Raw genomic sequence first — 19,356 nt, 5'->3', positions numbered from 1 at the left:
TAATATACATAATTTATAAATGTACATAATATTTAAGCATTGTAATATATAGATGTATATGACATATAAATATATAATATATAAATGTATTTAATATATAAATGTACTTAATATATAAACACATCTAAGTACATAAGATATAAATATATAATAAAATACTAATAAGTAATAAAAATAAAATAAAATAAAAACAATTCTGTATCCATTACACCATATCCTCAGAGCTTCCCCAGAAAGAGCACACAGCAGAGGGTATATCCATTACACCATATCCTCAGAGCTTCCCCAGAAAGAGCACACAGCAGAGGGTAAAGCACCTGAGCCCCCATGCCTGAACTGCTACTCTTGGGTTTCCAGTCCTAAAAATACAAATGAAACATATCCAACTCTGTGAACAGTTCACATGGGAAACAAGAAAATAGAAAATGTTCAGGAAAATGTCATCACTGGGTACATCCTGGTAGTTGAGGGACAGGGCTCAAGTACCCTATCATGTAGCCATGGTTCATTTGATACAGCGCCTGCCTAGGATGCCCAGGACCACAAAAACAGGGTATGGTGGCAGGTGGCTGCAATCCCAGCATTCCAGATGGTGAAGGGAGAAGGATGAGAAGTCCAAGGTCACCTTTGGCTACAGAGTGACTTTGAGATCAGCTTGGCTTTGTGAGACCCTGTCTCAAAAAAAAAAAAAAAAAATTAAAAAGAGAGACAAACTTAAAAGAGATAAGTTATATTAGAAACATATTGGGAAAGAACACCTAATATTCTATTTAGTGTGTGCTGAGTGTGTATGCTCTTGATCAGACATTCAGAAAAATTACAGAAAAGAAGAAGCCAACTGTGGAAATAGCTTTACTTATTGAGCATTTACTGTGTTGCCAGGACCTAGTCTCAGATACACGACACAGGTTAATTCATTTGATCCTCAGAAAGCACTGCAAAGACGCTACAATATTTTCTCCATTTTCACAATGCCCAGAGGAACTAAATAATTCAGATCACACAGTTTTAACTGACAGAATTGGTTCTTGACCCAAATGTGCTATGTTGCCTCACGGTGTTCTTACAAGTCCACGGTATTAACCCATGGCCAGAAAACCCTCAAAGCTCTACCCATGTGGGCTGTGCCATGGGCTCACAGAGGTGAACCGCATTAGACCGAAGGAGGAGAAACATCTCCTCTGTCCGACCTTCCACTCTAAGTCCTCCCTGGCAGCCACCCTCGTCTCTTCCATTGGTGACTAGTTGTGAATTGTATTCCAGGAGCATGGTTGTGGCCTTGGCACGATACCAGGGCAGAACCCAGAAGGCAGTGCTGTGGCACCACCTGTGGTGACCACAAGTGTCTTGGCTCGTAGTCCTAGCCCCACCCTACCAGCTGCTGTGCAGTTTTCTGGGAGGTCCCAAACCAATCCTAGTGTCCTTAAATGTGATCTTGAGAGAGAGAGAGAGAGAGAGAGAGAGAGAGAGAGAGAGAGAGAGAGAGAGAGAGAGAGAGAGAGAGTTTTCCAAGGCCATCCTCTCCTGTCTGCTGCTCCAGCCTGCTCCCGGGCTGGAGCCCTGAGGAGGATGGAGGCAAGCCAGTTCAGAATGCAAGACTCTGCCCACCGAAGGGTCTGGTTTCAGCCACTCTGCCAGAAGCTACAATTGTGTTAAAGACCACAAGTGAGTGAACAGAGAGAGCCAGCTCCGGCCAAGGGGTGGGGACATAACCCAGCTCAGGGGTTAACTCAATGACCTGTACGTTTTCTTTCTCACATTGACACACCGCAGATAGTCTGCAGAGGACTCAAACTGAGACAATCCCTTAATCTCCCAAATTCTTTTCCCGGTTTGTTGAGTAGCCAAGGCTTGGGTGGGGCTTTTGTGAATAAAACGCAGCTCTCGGTTTTCCCTCCGCAGAGAAACATGGTGAAGCGAGTCGCAATTGTGGGAGCCGGGGTCAGCGGCCTGGCCTCCATCAAGTGCTGCCTGGAAGAAGGACTGGAGCCCACCTGCTTCGAGAGGAGCAGTGACCTGGGGGGACTTTGGAGATTCACGGTAAGTAGGTGATTCCCATATTTTTATCTATCTGTTGGAAAGAGCCTTGAAAAGACTGGAAAGGTCTGCCAAGTGGAGACCTAATTTAGGTAGACCCCAGATTGTAAAAAAAAAATAGGTTAAAAGACCCCAGAAAAGTAAAAGGAAACAGGAGCCTTATAACTGTCTAGAAAGAGGAGGAGGAGGAGGAGGAGGAGGAGGAGGAGGAGGAGGAGGAATTGAAATACCCCTAGAGAAGCCCATAAAGCAGAGAAGAAAAATCAATGCCTGGGTTTGACAAGGAAAGCACAGGGTAAGAGTGCGGGACCTGGAGCGGGGATCTGCACAGGACAGAGGCTGTAGTGAGAATTTCAGCCACTACTCACAAAACTGAGCTGCTTCTAGTCCCATAGTTTCCTGGCCCCCACTTCAGCTGGGACACGGTGACACCGGGTTCGGGTTCCGTTCGGTGAAGCAGCGGGCGTCTCACAACCCCAGATCCTGCTGCCTGAACAAAGGTCGTCCACACCGTGCACTAGTGGTAGTAGAGAATGTGAGTCTAGGCAAAAAAAAAAAAAAAAAATGTAAGCCTCCAGAGTCTCTGTGGGGTAATGGTGTGAACTGATCCAAGGTCTGGAAAACCCACCCTTGGTTGGCCAGGAGCCCTGGTGGGGATCACAAGAGTCCTGCTTCATGCCAATGAAACCCCAAAGCCAAAAGAGAAAGCTTTCTTTGGGCTCCAGCACTCAACCAGGGAAAGACTTTTTTGTTTCCCACGAACTTTAGGCAAGCTGTCAGGAGCTGGGGAAAGGAGCAAGTATCAGACAGGCGGGCCCCAGAGACCCTGGGAAACAAACCTCGTTTATAGAAGCCGGGAACTTGGAACTGAAACAAAGTAATTTATTTCTAAAGTAGAGAGCAAAACCTCAGAGAAGCCACTGTTGCCTGTTTAGGTAGAGTCCTCCAGTGCAGGCAGGCATGGCTCACATAAAAATGTCTATCTTAACATGCTTGACTGCAAGACGTGATCTTCAATGTAGAGAAACTTTCCACAGGGGTCTAATGAAGGAGCACTCCCGTCCTCGTGATGCAAACTGCATCTGTTCTTACAGGATGGCAGAACTCTTGCATGTGCTAAAACTCCTCTTCCACATTCATTGTAGGCATTACTAATCAAACAGTTGGCCTTTCTATCGTGAGCCTCAGTATAGTGATCTAGATGAGTACATCTGATCAGCAAATACTGAGAACTGGCACAGAAAACAAAAAAAAAATATTGTTGCAATAAATTCCGTTATTTGGCTAAGGTAAACTTCAGTCAAAACAAAAAGGTGAGTCCAAAGATCAAAAGCTGTACTTAGCTTCTTGAGACACTATACAAAAATGCTCACTGGAGTCACAGTCGTGTAACTATTAACCCTAAAATTTATTCATGTAAACATCTGGAGAAATCCGTCTCGATCCAGTTGTGCCCAGCTAATGTGAGCAGATCAAACAGCTACACAAAGAGCACTGTAGGGGACACAGAGATGAGAAGGCTTCCCCCCTTCTCTGGAGAACTATTGGCAGAATCAAGAGTAACAATCTTACAAGTCATAAACAGCCCTGTAGGTGAGGGCAGGGTTACAGCCACTGCTGGAAACCAGAAAGGCTATGTAGAATGACAGCCCATGAGGGGTGCTGGAAGAGTCCAATAAAGAGAGCAGAGCATGCCCAGAAAATATAAAGGTTATTTCTTAGTGCATGCAATGGATCTGAGAGGAGCGGCAGATGGAAAGCAAGCAGATGAATGTCTGGGCAACTTTAATAGAAAAGCAGAAGAGCAAACTTTAGAAAATTCTTTGTTGTTGCTGCTGTTGTATTTTAATATATGCATGGCAGGAAGGCCCACACATGGCTGTGGCTGAAGACTGAAAGTCCATAGTTAGTAAGAAGTGAATGAGTAGGCAAGTCCGAACTGAGACGCCATTCTTACCAAAAAAAAAAAGATGAGAGAGGGATTGTGGGCACAAGAAAGGGGGTTAGTACTGGGAAGACAAAGAGGAAAGGTACACTCTTCCCCAAAGACTGGAGGAAAGGGAGAGGGAGCACGGAAGAGGACACAGAGGAGAGAGCACACAGGAGAGGGAGCACACAGGAAAGGGAGCACACAGGAGAGGGAGCACACAGGAGAGGGAGCACACAGGAGGAGGAGCAGCACATAGAGAAGAGGGAGCACACAGGAAAGGAAGCACACAGGAAAGGGAGCACACAGGAGAGAGAACACAGAAGAGAGAACACAGGAGAGGGAACACAGAAGAGAGAACACAGGAGAGGAAACACACAGGAGAGAGAACACAGAAGAGAGAACACAGGAGAGGGAACACACAGGAGGAGAAGGAGCACATAGAGAAGAGGGAGCACACAGGAAAGGAAGCACACAGGAAAGGGAGCACACAGGAGAGGGAGCACACAAGAAAGGGAGCACACAGGAGAGAGAACACAGAAGAGAGAACACAGGAGAGAGAGCACACAGGAAAGGGAGCACACAGAGAGGGAGCACACAAGAAAGGGAGCACACAGGAGAGAGAACACAGAAGAGAGAACACAGGAGAGACAGCGCACAGGAAAGGGAGCATACAGAGAGGGAGCACACAAGAAAGGGAGCACACAAGAGAGGGAGCACTCAGAGAGGGAGCATACAGGAAAGGGAGCACACAGGAAAGGGAGCACACAGGGAAGGGAGCACACAGGAGAAGGAGCACTCAGAGAGGGAGCACACAGGAGAAGGAGCACTCAGAGGGGGAGCACACAAGAGAGGGAGCACTCAGAGGGGGGGCACACAGGAAAGGGAGCACTCAAAGAGGAAGCACACAGGAGAGGGAGCACACAGGAGAGAGAACACAGGAGAGAGAGCACACAGAAAAGGGAGCACACAGGAGAGGGAGCACACAAGAAAGGGAGGACACAAGAGAGGGAGCACAAAGAGCCAAACTGAAGCAAAGAGACAAGAAGTTGAACAAGCACTCACACCACCAGACCAGTGGCCTAAGTTCTTACTGGAAAATATGGTGTCTCTTTAGGGTAGGGAGGGTGTAGGAGTAGTAATGGGAATAAAAAATAAAGAGAAATAAAAAATAAAGACAATCCTCTTAAAAGAGACTCGTGTGTGAGAGGGCTGTGAGGGAGCTCAGTGTGTAAAGTGCTTACTGTACAACCGTGAAACCCTAGGTTTAGATCCCCAGCACCCATGAGAAAAGCTGAGTGTGGTGGCGCAAGCTTGTAATGCCAGTGCTGGGAAGGAGAGACAGGAGAATCTTGGTGACTTCGCTGGTCAGCCGCCTTGCCCATTAGTGACCTTCATGTTCAGAGACAGATCCAGTCTCAAGAAAAAAAAAATTGCTTTTATAGAATTTTACTGTAGGAAGGGAGCTTGGGAAGCAGGCTTTAAGTAAAACCACACCAGCATTGTCTAAAGAGGATTAACAGTACTGGCTGACACACATCCTGCTTCCTCCTTCACACCCTGTGACAGATGTCAGGGCTTACACCATCCAAAGGATGATACCCTTCTGTAGGTACATCAAGATCTTCACATACATCCTTTCATCCATTCAGCAAATATTTCTTGATAGCCTACTATACAATTTCCCTCCATTTTTTATTTTCAGTAAGAGAAAAGTTAGAGACTAAAAATAGATCATTCTTCAGCTGTCACTTCCTTAGACTGGACTTAGCCTTTAAAAAAAAAAAAAAAATTTAATGTATTAGTGTGTGTGCATGTGTGTGGTATGTAGAAGCTGGGCACATGCATGCCACTGCACATATATGAAGGTCAGAGCATGTCTTCGGAATCGGTTCTCTCCTTTCACCTTTCTGTGGGTTCCGGGAATCAGACTGGGGCCGCCAAGCTTATTTGCTGCCATCTCTCTGGCCTAGGCCTACCATCTTCTCTTAACTAAAAGGCTTAGTTCTAAAACTTCATTGTCTTGCTGGGTTTCCTTTTATTCATGGATTCTAATTTATTGAATTCTGTTATCCATGGTGGAGTACACTAGGCAGACCCCTCTCTCACACAGCTGAGATTCTTGACTACAACAGATTTTCCTCAAAGGTGTCCACACACCCAAGAGCTGGGCCCTGTCCTTCAAGGAGAGTGACTTTCACAAAGAAGCAGTGTGTGATACGGTGATGCCACTCTCTGTCTCTCTGTCTCTCTGTCTCTCTGTCTCTCTGTCTCTCTGTCTCTCTTTCTCTCTCTCTCTCTCTCTCTCTCTCTCTATCTATCTATCTATCTATCTATCTATCTATCTATCTCTCCCACTCTCCACTTTCCCTTCCTCCACTACCCCCTCCCCTCTATCTCTCTGTCTCTCTCTGTCTCTGTCTTTGTCTCTCTCTCTGTCTCTGTCTCTCTCTCTCTCTATCTATCTACCTATCTATCCATCTATCTATCTATCTCTTTCATCTACTTCTGCTCACCCAGGTCTGTCTCTCAGGATTGAACCCAGGACATACGTTCTTTCACTAAGCTACATCCCAAGTCCTCTGGATATCTTAAGGCAAAGGAAACTAAGAGATACCTTTTCCTTGATGAATAGACATACATGTAAGAAGAAAAGCTTTTAGTTAGGAAACTTTTTGGTGTACATTTTTTGTTTGTTTATTGTGTTGTTTTGCTGCTTTCAGATAGAATGTCTATTAGCCAGGCTCGTTTTCAACTCAATCCATAACCAAGGATAACCTTCAATCTCTGACCCCCCTGACTCCACCTCCCAAATGCTGGAATTACAGACATGTGCTAGCAGGTGCAGATTTATGTGGTGGAGATCAAACTCAAGACTTCCTGAGTGCTGAGAAAGCACTCTACCGGCTGAGCTGTGTCTCCGCCCCTGCTAGTTAGGAAGTTAAATACCATCTTTTTTCTTTTGGTGATATAACTATATTTAATTAATTTTTTAAAAAAATATAAAATAAAGGTATTGAATTCTCAAAGAATTAATTAAAATATGATTACAGAATAATTTCTTTATATTTTTACTTTCTTTACATTTTGGGGTTTTTTTTTCTCATTTTTGTTGTACTTTAAGTATTTTATGTAATATATTTTACTCATATTCTCCCTCTCCTCCAACTCCTTCCTGATATACTCCTGCTCTCCTACACAACCTCATCTTCTCTCTTTTTAAATCAAGTCCAATTTGTACTGTCCATATACTCTTAAATGTGTGACCTCCTACTGGAGTGTGGTCAATGTATGAGGAGCTATACCTTAAGAAAACAAAACAAAACAAAACAAAACTGACTCTCCTTCTCCCTGTAGCTCCTTTCCTGGGGATCGGACTTCATGTTCACCTTTTCTGCCCATGCTGGGACTTTTCTGGCCTGAGTCTGTGTAGATCTTGCACATATTGTCACAACACCTGTGAGTTCATAAATGCAGCTTGCCTTTTTGTGTCTTGAAAACACTACTCCTAGATTTTACAGTATTTCCACCTTTTTTTTTTTCCATAATAATCCCTGAGAACCCAGAGTAGGGGGTTGTGATATAGATCTACCATTGAAAGGTAAGCATTCCTTAGTCTATCTAGGACTGGTCCTTGGTACCAAATGCTTAAACACAATCAGAAAGTGGCTGTTACCACCATGATGTTCATACCACTACTGCACACGGCACGTCTTTCTAGTCCAGTCATTACTGTAGCTCACACAGGTTCATAGTTGGGTAAGACTTAGGATTACTTTTCTCCTCCAGTAGTTTGTATAGTATCTTCCAGCCCTGTGAAATCGATCCCATAGAGATGAAGCTTCCAGGTTGGTGCCAGTTTGATTTCTCTATGTTCTATGACTCAATTATGTGGTGTTTTCATCAATGGGGTCTTACTGTCAACTTCTGGAGAGGAACCAAGAGTACTGGCAATGGCAGTAATGTTTGTGGGTCTGTGTGTCTACAATGGGGAAAAAAAGTTCAAAAGAGATGGCCCACTTCTGGCACTGGGCTTTTTTGGTTTTAGTTTTGTTTTTTTGTTTTTTGTTTTTTTTTGTTGGTAAGCCTGTGGTGTCTGGTAGGGGCATTGTCCCCTCATCATAGGGTAACTCTTCTTATGTTACACTAGCAAGTTTCCATATGACTGTTTTTGAAAGGTCTTTAATGCTCTCCATCCCTCTCTGTATTTCCAACTCTACCCTTCCTACATATTCACCACCCCAATTTAACCCACCTTGTTTCATTATCCCCCTTTAGCCCTTTATACCACTGCGTTCTGTTTGCCCTCTCTTGAAAACCATACCACCATGGTCTCTTACTAATTTCCTTACTAATTTCCAAAGGAAATACATATATTTGAAGATTAAAAGCAAACATCTGAAAATGAAAGGAAAAACACAGCATATGTCTTCCTGAGTCTGGATTACCTCAGAATAAGTGCTCCCAGCTCTACCCACTTAGCTGTGAATGCCATAGTTTCGTTTAAGAACTGAATTCCATTGTGCAAATGTAGCACAGTTTCATTTTCCATTCCTCAGTTGATTGACATCTTGTCCATTTCCATTTCCTGGCTATAATGACTGGAGCATCAGTGGAGACAGATGCTGGAATCCTTTGGTTATACGCCCCAGGGTGGTCCAGCTGGATCATGTGCTGAATCTATCTCTAGATTTTTGAGGACCCCCTTACACTGATTTCCATAGTGTCTGCCCCAGCTTGCACTGCCACCAACAATCAGTAAGTATTCCTCTTTCCCCACATCCATGCCTGCATTTTTTGTCATGTTTTACTTTTATTTTGAATCTTAGCCATTTTGACTGAGATCAGATGCAATCTCCAAATTTTTATTTTTATTTCTCTGATGCCTGAGGATACTGGCTATTTTTTAAAATGTTCCTTGAATATTTGCATTTCCCCCTTTTGTAAATTCTCTGTTTAGTTCCATGATCCTCCTCCTTTTTGCTTTTATTATTTTTTGTTATTTGAAACAATTTTTAGACTTAAATACATTTTGATTATATTCCTCTCCTCTCCCAGGTCCTTTCAGATCCTCTCTTCCTCCCTACCTGCCCAACTTTTAAGTTCTTTCTCAAAATGAGATAAGAAAGACCTTTGACCTGCCCTTCCATGGCCAGCAGCTCTCCTGAAGTGTCTCCCCATGTCACAGCTAATCGTTAACTTTAAGGAAAAGCTTAGCAGAGCTGACACAGGCACCTTTGACACTATCATTACCATTTAGCCAGGGGGATGCATACCACTGTCCCTCCATACAGATGGAAAAACTGAAACCAGGAGAATTTAAGAAAATTCCAGAGATTGCCCAATAAAAAGAAAAATAAATATCCTTGTATATGGATCTAGACAGTCTGCCCCTGTGCTGTGGAGACACACCACACATTTCTGCTGTTTGACAGTTCAAAAGTCAGGCAAACCCAGTTGTGCACAGTCCTACTAAGTGCCCCGATGAATTGTGGTGATTCCCACTGTGCTGCCCAATCAAAGAGGTCCAGAAGCGCTAAACCCTCCATTCATTCTCTGTCCCTTTCTCCAAAGCCAATCTCCTCTTAATCCCTTTCATTCATTTTCTCACTTCATAAGAACTAAACGGTTCTCCTAAATGACCCCACCAATTCTCAACAGGCATATACTGTGGGAGTCTACATGGAGTGTCAGGGCAACTGGAAGAGGTACACAGGACTTGCTGACACTGCTTGGGACCAGGGGGTGTGGGTGGAGGTGGGGTTGTCTATAGACAGGTCCAGAGGGTCTGGAAATCATTGGGACCGATTGGGGAATCATTGAGGTAAATTCTGGAAGGAGTGGCCCAAGACCCACAAATAGCATTGAGAGGTAACATGGACTCTGGCTCTACACATGTGTTCAATACTCAAGCCCTGATGTTTATACAAGAGAAGCAATGGATTGAAAGAAAGAAGGGAGTAGAGTTCCCCTTGGATTCTGCCCTAAAGGCTAAGCTGTCTTTCTGTGGCTAACATCTGTGATAGATTATTTCACAACAGGCTTTAGTGTTTCCTGGAAACCTCTCTTTCTGCCTTTACAAGCATTTTCTAAGTTTTGAAAAATAGAGGGCTTCTCCACCCCCACCCTTCTTCTAGCTTTGTTGGTTTGTTCACTTGGAGGAAGAGTTCATGGAATACAAGGTAGATTATTTAGTTCCTGAAGGCCCTCATTACTCTCTGATGTGTAAACACACCAATATACTGCTGTAACTTTGGGGACTATTTCTATGAATATCCTCACAAAGTGTGTTATCTCTCCCCACTCCTTCAAAGAGTGTGACTGATGTTCTCTCTGTCTCTGTCTCTCTGTCTCTGTCTCTGTCTCTGTCTCTGTCTCTCTCTCTCTCTCTCTCTCTCTCTCTCTCTCTCTCTCTCTCTCTCTCTCTCTCTCTCTCTCACTTTCTCTGTCTGTGTGTGTGTGCACATGAGTACATGAGTTTGTGCATGTGTGCATGATTTATCCTTTCTGAAACTTGGCTGGATTAGCAAAAATGTAGTTGTGAAGTTCATGGAAGCCTGAGAAACACGAGAGATTTTGCACCTTACACAAAATGATCCCCAAATGCTTCCAATGTTTTTTCTGCTGACAACGCAGCAGCTTCTCCTCTACAGAGTTTGTCTCCACTCCTCAGGACTTTAGCTCTTTGTAGGACTGTTCTTATCCCTGGAGCTCACAGGGAAACTCATTACTGTTTGGAGTTAATCAAACCGACTTTATATTTAGCACCCATGTTCTTGGTCAGCTTCGGGGATCTTCCTAAATGCATGCAAATACAGACTATTTCTAATTGCTTGGATGGTGCAAAGGTATGCTGATTGAAATGGGAGATTTTAAAGCCTTATTAGTTCCAAGTATTCTGTTTAAAAACTGCTATCCAACATGAAGCAAATGGTGCTATATTTTTAAAATATAGTTACATGACTCTCTCTCTCCAACTATTCCCATGTCATTATTATTATTGATGCATATACAATACACATATTTAAGTATATAAATACAACCTGTAAAGCCCATTTAGTGTAGTTTTCCACTTTGTCTTGAGTAATCAGTTAAGGGCCTGGTCCCTGGGCAGTGCTAACTCTCCCTCTCTTAGCAGTATCACTTGCCTGTACTTCTTTCTCCACATAGAACACCCTGAGATTTCTCCCTTCGGCATCAGCAGGTCTATTGATATTATCATTCAGGTCTTGTTTTAGGCAACTAAAGTAAAGCTGTCAGGTGCGGGATCACACACAAGGATACAATCAACTCAATATGACCAGTAACAATGACTTTTAATTGTATTTAATTGACTATGTATGACTGATAAACATTTTGTCTGTACTTAGATTCATATACTTTATGGGGACAGAATGAACCTATCCATATGAAAGGTTTATGTTCATGTTCCCACTTATTTGTATGAATAAAATAACTTTTTTTCTTTAAAAAAGGAACTATATGCGTATGTAGATAGATAGATATATAGATGTATATATAGATGTATATATATTTATATGAGGTTGCAAATAGTATTATAATACTAAGAAATTTCCCTTTGAAATCAATACAATCCTCCACAATACTACCTGAAAGACAGAGGCAACATATGATCAAAGGATTACTAAAACTTACCACTCGATCTTGCAGTAGTTATGAAATATATTACTGCTACTGAGTTCAAACTGAGGTAGGAAATTGGTTAGTGCCATTCACCCAGTTGTCCAGCCTTGAAACTTTGACATTTCTTCTCCCTAACTCAAATTCCTCTCATAATCCTGCACAATTTGTCTTCCAAGTGCCGACTCTCTTAGTTCCAACTGCCTTTCTCTCTGTTCAGGCCCTTGGGAGCACTCAAGAAGATCTGTGAAGATCTGTGTCTTAGACTCTTAAGCTAAATTCCTTCATCATAACCCTCAAATCCCATAATATCTGATACATCTTTAATAGAACCAAAACTAGTTTCAGAATTTGCTGTGAATCACCATGAATTTTCTATAAAAATCCAAAAACCTTAATTTTTTATGCATAGCCTTCATAATTTAAATTCTGTTCCTCTGCATTGTTCCAAGAGTAATCCATGAAGCCCAAGTGCCTAGCATCCCTCGTTTATCCAAGCCTGTGTCCAGAATTTGGCCTATTTGTTTTGATACTTTACTGTGATACTGCATGCATGTGAGTTCATCCTAGACTTATATGATACCATGTCATGACCGAAATAGTGATTGTTGTCAAGCAGTTTACACTGAGCCCAGTGTTGATCATTTCCCAAATGCAAATCCTATTTTAAAGTAATAAGTAGCATATATTATCTTGATTCCCTTAAACTCAACCAATGTTTGAGACTTCAAAAAATATTAACATGCATTGTGTGTGTGTGTGTGTGTGTGTGTGTGTGTATGTGTGTGTGTGTGTGCATGTATGCTCATGAGTATGCACTGTCTTTACAGGAACATGTTGAAGAAGGAAGAGCCAGTCTTTATAAGTCTGTGGTTTCTAACAGCAGCAAGGAGATGTCTTGTTACTCGGATTTTCCTTTTCCAGAAGACTACCCAAACTTTGTGCCAAATTCTCTCTTCCTGGAATACCTCAAACTCTATTCAACCCAATTCAAACTTATGAGATGCATTTACTTCAATGTAAGTTATGAACATCAATTAACAGTCAGGAAGTTTTCTTTTACTTGTCTCCCCTTACCACTCTCTAGCACAGCCCTGAGTTCTGTAGATGAGCTATGGAACTGGTAAGAGTAATGAGGCCTGTGCACAAGACAGAATTGCTAATACAGATGTAGAAGCCCCAGAGGCATTGTGCAGATTATGAGCCAAACAGTAAGGCCAGTGGGAAAGACCTAACAAACTCAAATTTCTGAATTTTTTTTTAAGAAAGAAAGCAACACCTATTGGTTACTGAGCAACTTTTGCTTTTAAGTTTGACCTGTATAAATTTATTTTTATAAACATCTTGAGAATCAAGCTCAAGTGGCTTAACTAACATGTCATATTTGAAGACATGGATTTGATTTATTGACACAATCAATAAGTCAGAACTTAATACTTATTTGTATATATGTTCAATGAAAACAAACAAAAAAAACCATATTATTTGAACCTTAGATTGTTCCCAAATAATTCAGGTCATAAAGTTAGCAGCTAGTCTCTAGAGGTGGGTATACGTCAACAATGCTTTAGCTAAGACTTTTTATGATCTTAGATACATGTAATCACGTCTTTTGTTTTCAATGATATATAATCCTCGTCTCTATTAAAGCAACTACTGTTAAAGAATGTTCTCTATGAAAAACAAGGTTGCCCAACAGAAAGAATAATTTTCAGGCCTCATCAGAAGCCTGGGTTATGATATTGAGATTTGGAGTATAGTGTTTATTTAGCATGCCACATATGAAGACCTGGATTTGATTGCCAGGACACAATCAATAAATCAGAACTTAATTCTCATTTGCATATGTGTATTCAATAAAAACAAAAAGATAGATTATTTGAACCTTGAACTACTCCCAAGGTTCTATCACTTCCAGTGAGAATTCAAGCAAATCACTCATAGTCTTTGGGTTTTTTTTAATTTTTCAATTAGAAAATTGGAAGAAATTGTAGAAGCCTTCTATCCAATGAATCTTATTTGATTTGGTAGCCTGATTGGGATTCTAGGGTTCTGTTCATTAGATATGATTAGTCTCTCCATTCTAGATGCTTTAAAATGTTCACTAGTGTATCAACCAGCAAGCCCTTACAAGGAATCTTATGGCTGCTAATCCTGTCTGTGATTCTTTTCAGACCAAAGTATGCAGTATAACAAAACGCCCAGATTTTGCAGTCTCTGGACAGTGGGAAGTGGTCACTGTCACTCAAGGGAAGCAAAACTCACACATCTTTGATGCTGTCATGGTCTGCACTGGTTTTCTAACTAACCCACATCTACCCCTGGATTCCTTTCCAGGTACAGAATTTTCTACAAATTACTGTGAATTGTCTCAAGGGACCCATCCTGATACCTGGGTAGTCCCAGGATGAACTCTTGTGGGTTGTCTACTAAACAGTTAAAATGCTGTTGCAACAATTTTTTCCCAAGCAGTGGTTTTCCTAGTCAGACAATTTTTGGCTTTATAAGCAAACTATGAATGCAGATAAGAATAATGAATAAGCAGTTTTATGCTTCACTGAGATTCACTGTTCCTTTCTTAAGTGACAGGCAATACTTAGTCTTCTGAAGTGTGGGGTGTTCACACAAGTTGTTCACCTCAGCAGCTGCTTCTTGTTGCCAAATTTGTGCTTAAAGGACACACACACACACACACACACACACACACACACACACAAAACAGTGTTGGAATAACAGAATGAGAAAGATGATCTGTGCTTGCTTGCTTGCTTGCTTGCTTGCCTGCCTCCCTCAGAGTGGGCAAATGAGAGCTTCCTGGCACTGGAACAACTGGGAAATGAGTCTTAGGATACAAACCAAGACATTGTTAGGTCTCAGTTCCCTTACCTGGCTTTTGCAACCACAATTCATGTTACTCTATGCCAAATTTCAGCATTATATCAACTCAGGGAAATAAAAAATTTGATGGCATGAAAGTTTATTTCAAAAGTTAGGACCAGGAAATTTTTCTCTAATTCCTCATTTAATCATGGCCTAAAGGGGTTCTTCTATCTCACACTAAACTCATCTACTTTCAGTAGGCCTGGATTTGTCCCAGAGCAAGGTAGAATCACAGTCTACATAAAAGCCAAATAATAGGAGTACTCAAAACTCAGAGATGCACATGCCCCTGGATCTGCCCTGGGAGCCACATCAGAAGTGTTGGTTTGAACTGGATGATCTGTCAATCAAAGAAGCATAAGCTAAGCCACATGGCTCATCAGCTAACAGTCTTTGGCCTCTCCCCTCTCTTTCCTAAGCCTCTGGGAGTAGAGAGTTGGCAACAAATTGAAGAACTCAGATTACTCTGCCCAAATGTGTGTGTCACACAATCGAGTGAAGAGGGCTGTCCAAAGCCTACAGCCCTTGCTATCATTCTCATTGGGCACTAGCAATTTGAAAGCCCTGGTTCCATGATTGTCAAAGAGACTCCGAGGCTCTAACACTGATTCTGATGTTAAATGTGTGCCTTATAAATGTCTCCTCCCTGCTTTGGAGTGGTCATAGACCATGACAAAAATTTAAGTTCAGTGAAGATATTCAAATTATTTATTATAGGTTCTGAATACAATTCTAAAGGTGGAGTCTCAAGAGTCTTTGTAAAAATAATAATTATCACAATTGGATTGAGTATGCCATTTCCTCCAAATGACTAGTTTTATTTCTTTAGTTACATAAATTGTGGCATTTAGTAGCACAATCATAATCACCTATTGTAAATTCTTATTCTGACCTCCTGTAAGGTAAGAGGAGAAGGTATTGATCCATAGGAGACTCAGGCATGTAGTCTCTCATTTTTTGCCCATTTGTAACCCAAATATCCTGAGTCAGAGATATTATAGGGTAGGTACCTTATGGATCCAGAGACAACTCTATGGTCCATTTTGAGTCTTTCCAGTTGTCCTTTTCTTGAAAAGTCTCGGAATTATATGGAATTCCTGACCTAAGAGTTAATACTTGAATTTGGTTTAAAAAAATCTGCACCAAATACGAAATGATCTTAGTTGTAATTAAGTTTTAACCAGGATTCCTACTAAAGTTTGAATGATTCAGTGTGAACTACAGAGCCACCTGTTTGTAAGACAACCACTTCCTGCAATCACACATACTTAACCTGAGAACCTAGATGTCTTATCTTCATTCCACAAAAGTCAGGGTCTCTCTGACTTCTGATTGTGTAACATCTTTGAGAGGATTTTTCAAAGGCTTTCTGTTTGCATTTGATGTCCCAATGGGATTTGGCAACAACTGCCTTTCTAGTGAGCCCAGGAGATGTGACCCTGATGTCGTACACACAACCCTTTTTTCAATGAGTCAACTCTGACTCAGCAAACTTAGCCTGAGCTGTGGACTGTCAGCAAACATCTTCATTGTATAAGTATCTTTGCGAACAGGATCCAAGGCTCATTGATCTCATTTCTCTATAACATCTAGCACAATGCCTGGTGCGTAGCCAGGGTCCCCGAAAGTTTGCTGAATACAAAACAGTGAATCACTTCTCTGTTTTTGCTCCTGCTTACCAAAAACTGCACAACATAAATAATCTGGTAACTGGAACATTACCTTCCCATTGGCATCCATTACCCTTGACATGGTGATAACTTCTCACACTTTTGTGCAGTATGTCTTCTGTCCCAGTATTTCAACTTAGTAGTTAATCATTTCGTAAGTAAAACAAAACGTCTGTCTAATGATATCATTGATCCCCTCTGCCCATAATTAGATAAAATGATTAAGGAAATAATTGTCAGATAACATTTTGTAAAGTTGTATGTTTGTACTTTAGGTTTTCTCAAATTAGAGTATCCTTGTATTAAAAAAATCATATATATGTGTATATAAAGTACACATATGTATATGTATTTATATATATGCATATATACATGTGTATATACATACACATACACATAAATATATGTACATATATACATACATATATTAACTAAATCATGTAAATAATAACTAAATCATCATGTTTATCAGGTGAAAAATATTTATTCTCCACCCACTGATTTTATAAGTTCTCTACATGGTTTTGTTTTCTCTATAGGTATACAAACTTTTAAGGGGCAGTACTTCCACAGCCGACAGTATAAACATCCAGACATATTTAAGGACAAGCGAGTCCTTGTGGTTGGAATGGGAAATTCTGGCACAGATATTGCAGTGGAGGCCAGCCACTTAGCAGAAAAGGTACCACTCTTGATGTTACCTAATGAAACCTCCATCTTAATGTGCACGTCTCAGCTAAACAGTGTTTAAAATTATGATAAATGTTAAAAGATTAAATATGTCCAGCAGAAAATGCAGTTTGGGGGGACAGGGTCTCACAGCATCTCACTCTGTCAACCTAGCTGGCCTACTAGTCAATATGTAGATAAGGCTGGCCTTAAAATTGTAAGGATCCTCCTGTTTCTGAGGATCCGCTTCCTTGTCTCCTAAGAAAACTGTACAAACAGTTAATATTTATATGGAGTACTCATTACTGTACTAGATCCTCCTGAGTGCTGGAGTTATGTCACCATATCCAGCTAACAACAGTTTTTTGAAGGATTTTTGGGATGATTTGAGACAAGGTCTCATGATGTTCAGGCTAACCTGGAACTTGCTGTCTGGGTGATGTTGACCTTGAACTCCTATAGTCCTTGCCACACAAGTGCTACAATTACAGACACGACAATCATGCCCAGATAAGTGTTTACTGTCACATGCTTTACTGTAAATCCCAGTGGTCACCTTTCCTCCAAGACTAGCTTCTCTAACATTTAATTTTGTCACTTATCGTTCAACCAGAGCTGCAGGTCACATGTTTTCTTCACTCAGTCCCATGGGTCCCTGAGGCCTTGCTAACATCTCTCAACTACCCTTCTCTTTCTTTAGTTACTGTCCTCACAGGTCCCTACCACCTCATGCTGAGCCCACTTCCTTGTCTCCTAAGAAAACTGTACAAACAGTTAATATTTATATGGAGTACTCATTACTGTACTAGATCCTCCTTGATCCATTACCTCAGTCACCAAAACACACTGCTCATACCCCTCACTACAGAGAGTAAACCAGGAATGAGAGAAGTAAGGAGCCAGAAGTCATGCCACTACCTGCTCTTAGAGCCAGGCCTCAGACCCAAGCCTCAAAGACTCAAAGTCTATGAGTTAGGGAATCCTCCCTTCATCCTGACAACTGCAGTCCATTCTTCCACTGTTAACAAACTATGCAAACTCAAACCATCAACAAACTCTTGAAAGAGCCACAGTGCTAGATTGCTTTCTAATGCTGTGATAAACACACAATCAAAAGCAATTTAAAGGGGGGAATATGGATGTTTGGTTTATGCTTCCAAGTCCATCGTGATGGAAGTCAAGAAAGGAACCATAAAGGAATGCTGCTTCCTGCCTCTCTGGCTCACGCTCAGCCAGCTTGCTTACACAACCCAGGCCCACCTGTCCATCCAGGGATGATGATGCTGCCCACAATGGGCTGGGACCGCCCACATTCATCATCAGTCAGGACAGACAAGGCCACAGGCTAATCGGATTTTAAGAGTTCATCAGTTGAGGTTCCCTCTTACCAGGTACCTTGGGTTGTATCAAGATGACAATAAAAACTAACCTGCGCACACCTGCACTCACATGGCACCCTCAGTTTGAAAACCTAGTGACTCCCATTGTCTGAAGGAAGATAATAAATTGTTTATGCACTAGCCCTGCATCCAAGAGCACTCTGTAACCTGGGTCAAATCTGCCTTTTTCATTCTTACTGAAGAGCTGCTCTGGGCCTTTCCACTTCCTTGTATTTAATTCCTCTTTGCAGATCCACACACTCCTTCCACAATGACCTTTCCCTTATATTATCTAATACATGTACACTTGGTACAAAGCGTCCTTTCCCTACTCAGAATGTGCCAAACACGGTGCCAGGTCCAAACCAACAAAATCAAGATCCACTCTCATGGAACATGAAACTGTAAGGGAGTCAGATGCCAGATAAATAATTATGAGAAAAGTATGATAAAAGAGGATGGGGGTATGTAACTTTGAGATCCCCTTCTATTCCTTTAGAAAAAATGAATTGGTGAATAGTCCATTCACTAAAACATTGGTTAATTGATTTGAAAAGACATAGCAATTTGATGACATTGTTCTGAATAAAAAGAAAGCAACTCCTGAAATAAATCTTAGAAGGGTCACTCTCCACGTGTGGTAACATTTTTTCTTTCTCTGAATATCTAGGAATTCTTGTAATTAAAAAAACCTGCTTTGACATTTATCTTGTCATTTCTGAATTAAAAAAAGAAATGTTCCCCCTTAGTTTAAAGCAGAATTAGTGACTACTATTCTCATCTCAACACAGAGGCAGCCAAGAGTTCACACATCAGAGGCTCTTACCACCTTTCCTAGGCAGTGTCCTCTGGTCTATTCAGTTATAAAATTAAGCAAAAATAACAACATTGGCTGTAGCCTTCCTGCACCACTCTCATAGGAGAAAAAGCAATCTATTCGGTCTGTTTGTACCAGCAAAATGACAGATTTGGTAGCCAGATGTTTTCCTTTCTGAACAGTTATCCAGGAAATTACTTACTGAGTGGGGATCAAAACACTATTACCTTAGCTTAACTGGCTAGCTGGTAAATGAAAATGGCCAAACAGCCAATGTGACTGAAAGAAAAGGATGGCTGGAAGGAAGGAAAAAAGGAAGAAAGGAAGGGAGGGAGG

At 41.4% G+C, this 19,356-nt stretch overlaps 1 protein-coding gene across 3 annotated transcripts in view; it reads left to right on the top strand.

The window, feature by feature from the left end:
• The window catches only part of Fmo1 (flavin containing dimethylaniline monoxygenase 1), a 33,753-nt gene that overhangs the window by 7,437 nt on the left and 6,960 nt on the right, over positions 1–19,356 (top strand). The window contains exons 1-5 of one of the 3 annotated variants that reach the window (XM_031387280.1): positions 1,486–1,665; positions 1,903–2,040; positions 12,436–12,624; positions 13,780–13,942; positions 16,695–16,837. In XM_031387280.1, coding sequence (XP_031243140.1) covers positions 1,909–2,040; positions 12,436–12,624; positions 13,780–13,942; positions 16,695–16,837 — 627 coding nt within the window. In that variant the 5' untranslated portion in view covers positions 1,486–1,665; positions 1,903–1,908. Of the gene's footprint in view, positions 1–1,485; positions 1,666–1,902; positions 2,041–8,647; positions 8,723–12,435; positions 12,625–13,779; positions 13,943–16,694; positions 16,838–19,356 lie in introns of those variants that run through there. The other 2 variants (XM_031387289.1, XM_031387295.1) reach the window with 2 other exon arrangements.

This window comes from Mastomys coucha, unplaced genomic scaffold (assembly GCF_008632895.1).
Source record: "Mastomys coucha isolate ucsf_1 unplaced genomic scaffold, UCSF_Mcou_1 pScaffold1, whole genome shotgun sequence".
In the NCBI taxonomy this organism is placed as follows: Eukaryota; Metazoa; Chordata; class Mammalia; order Rodentia; family Muridae; genus Mastomys; species Mastomys coucha.
The sequence above is the reverse complement of the archived record's forward strand: the minus strand, read 5'-3'. Positions and strand labels throughout refer to the sequence as shown.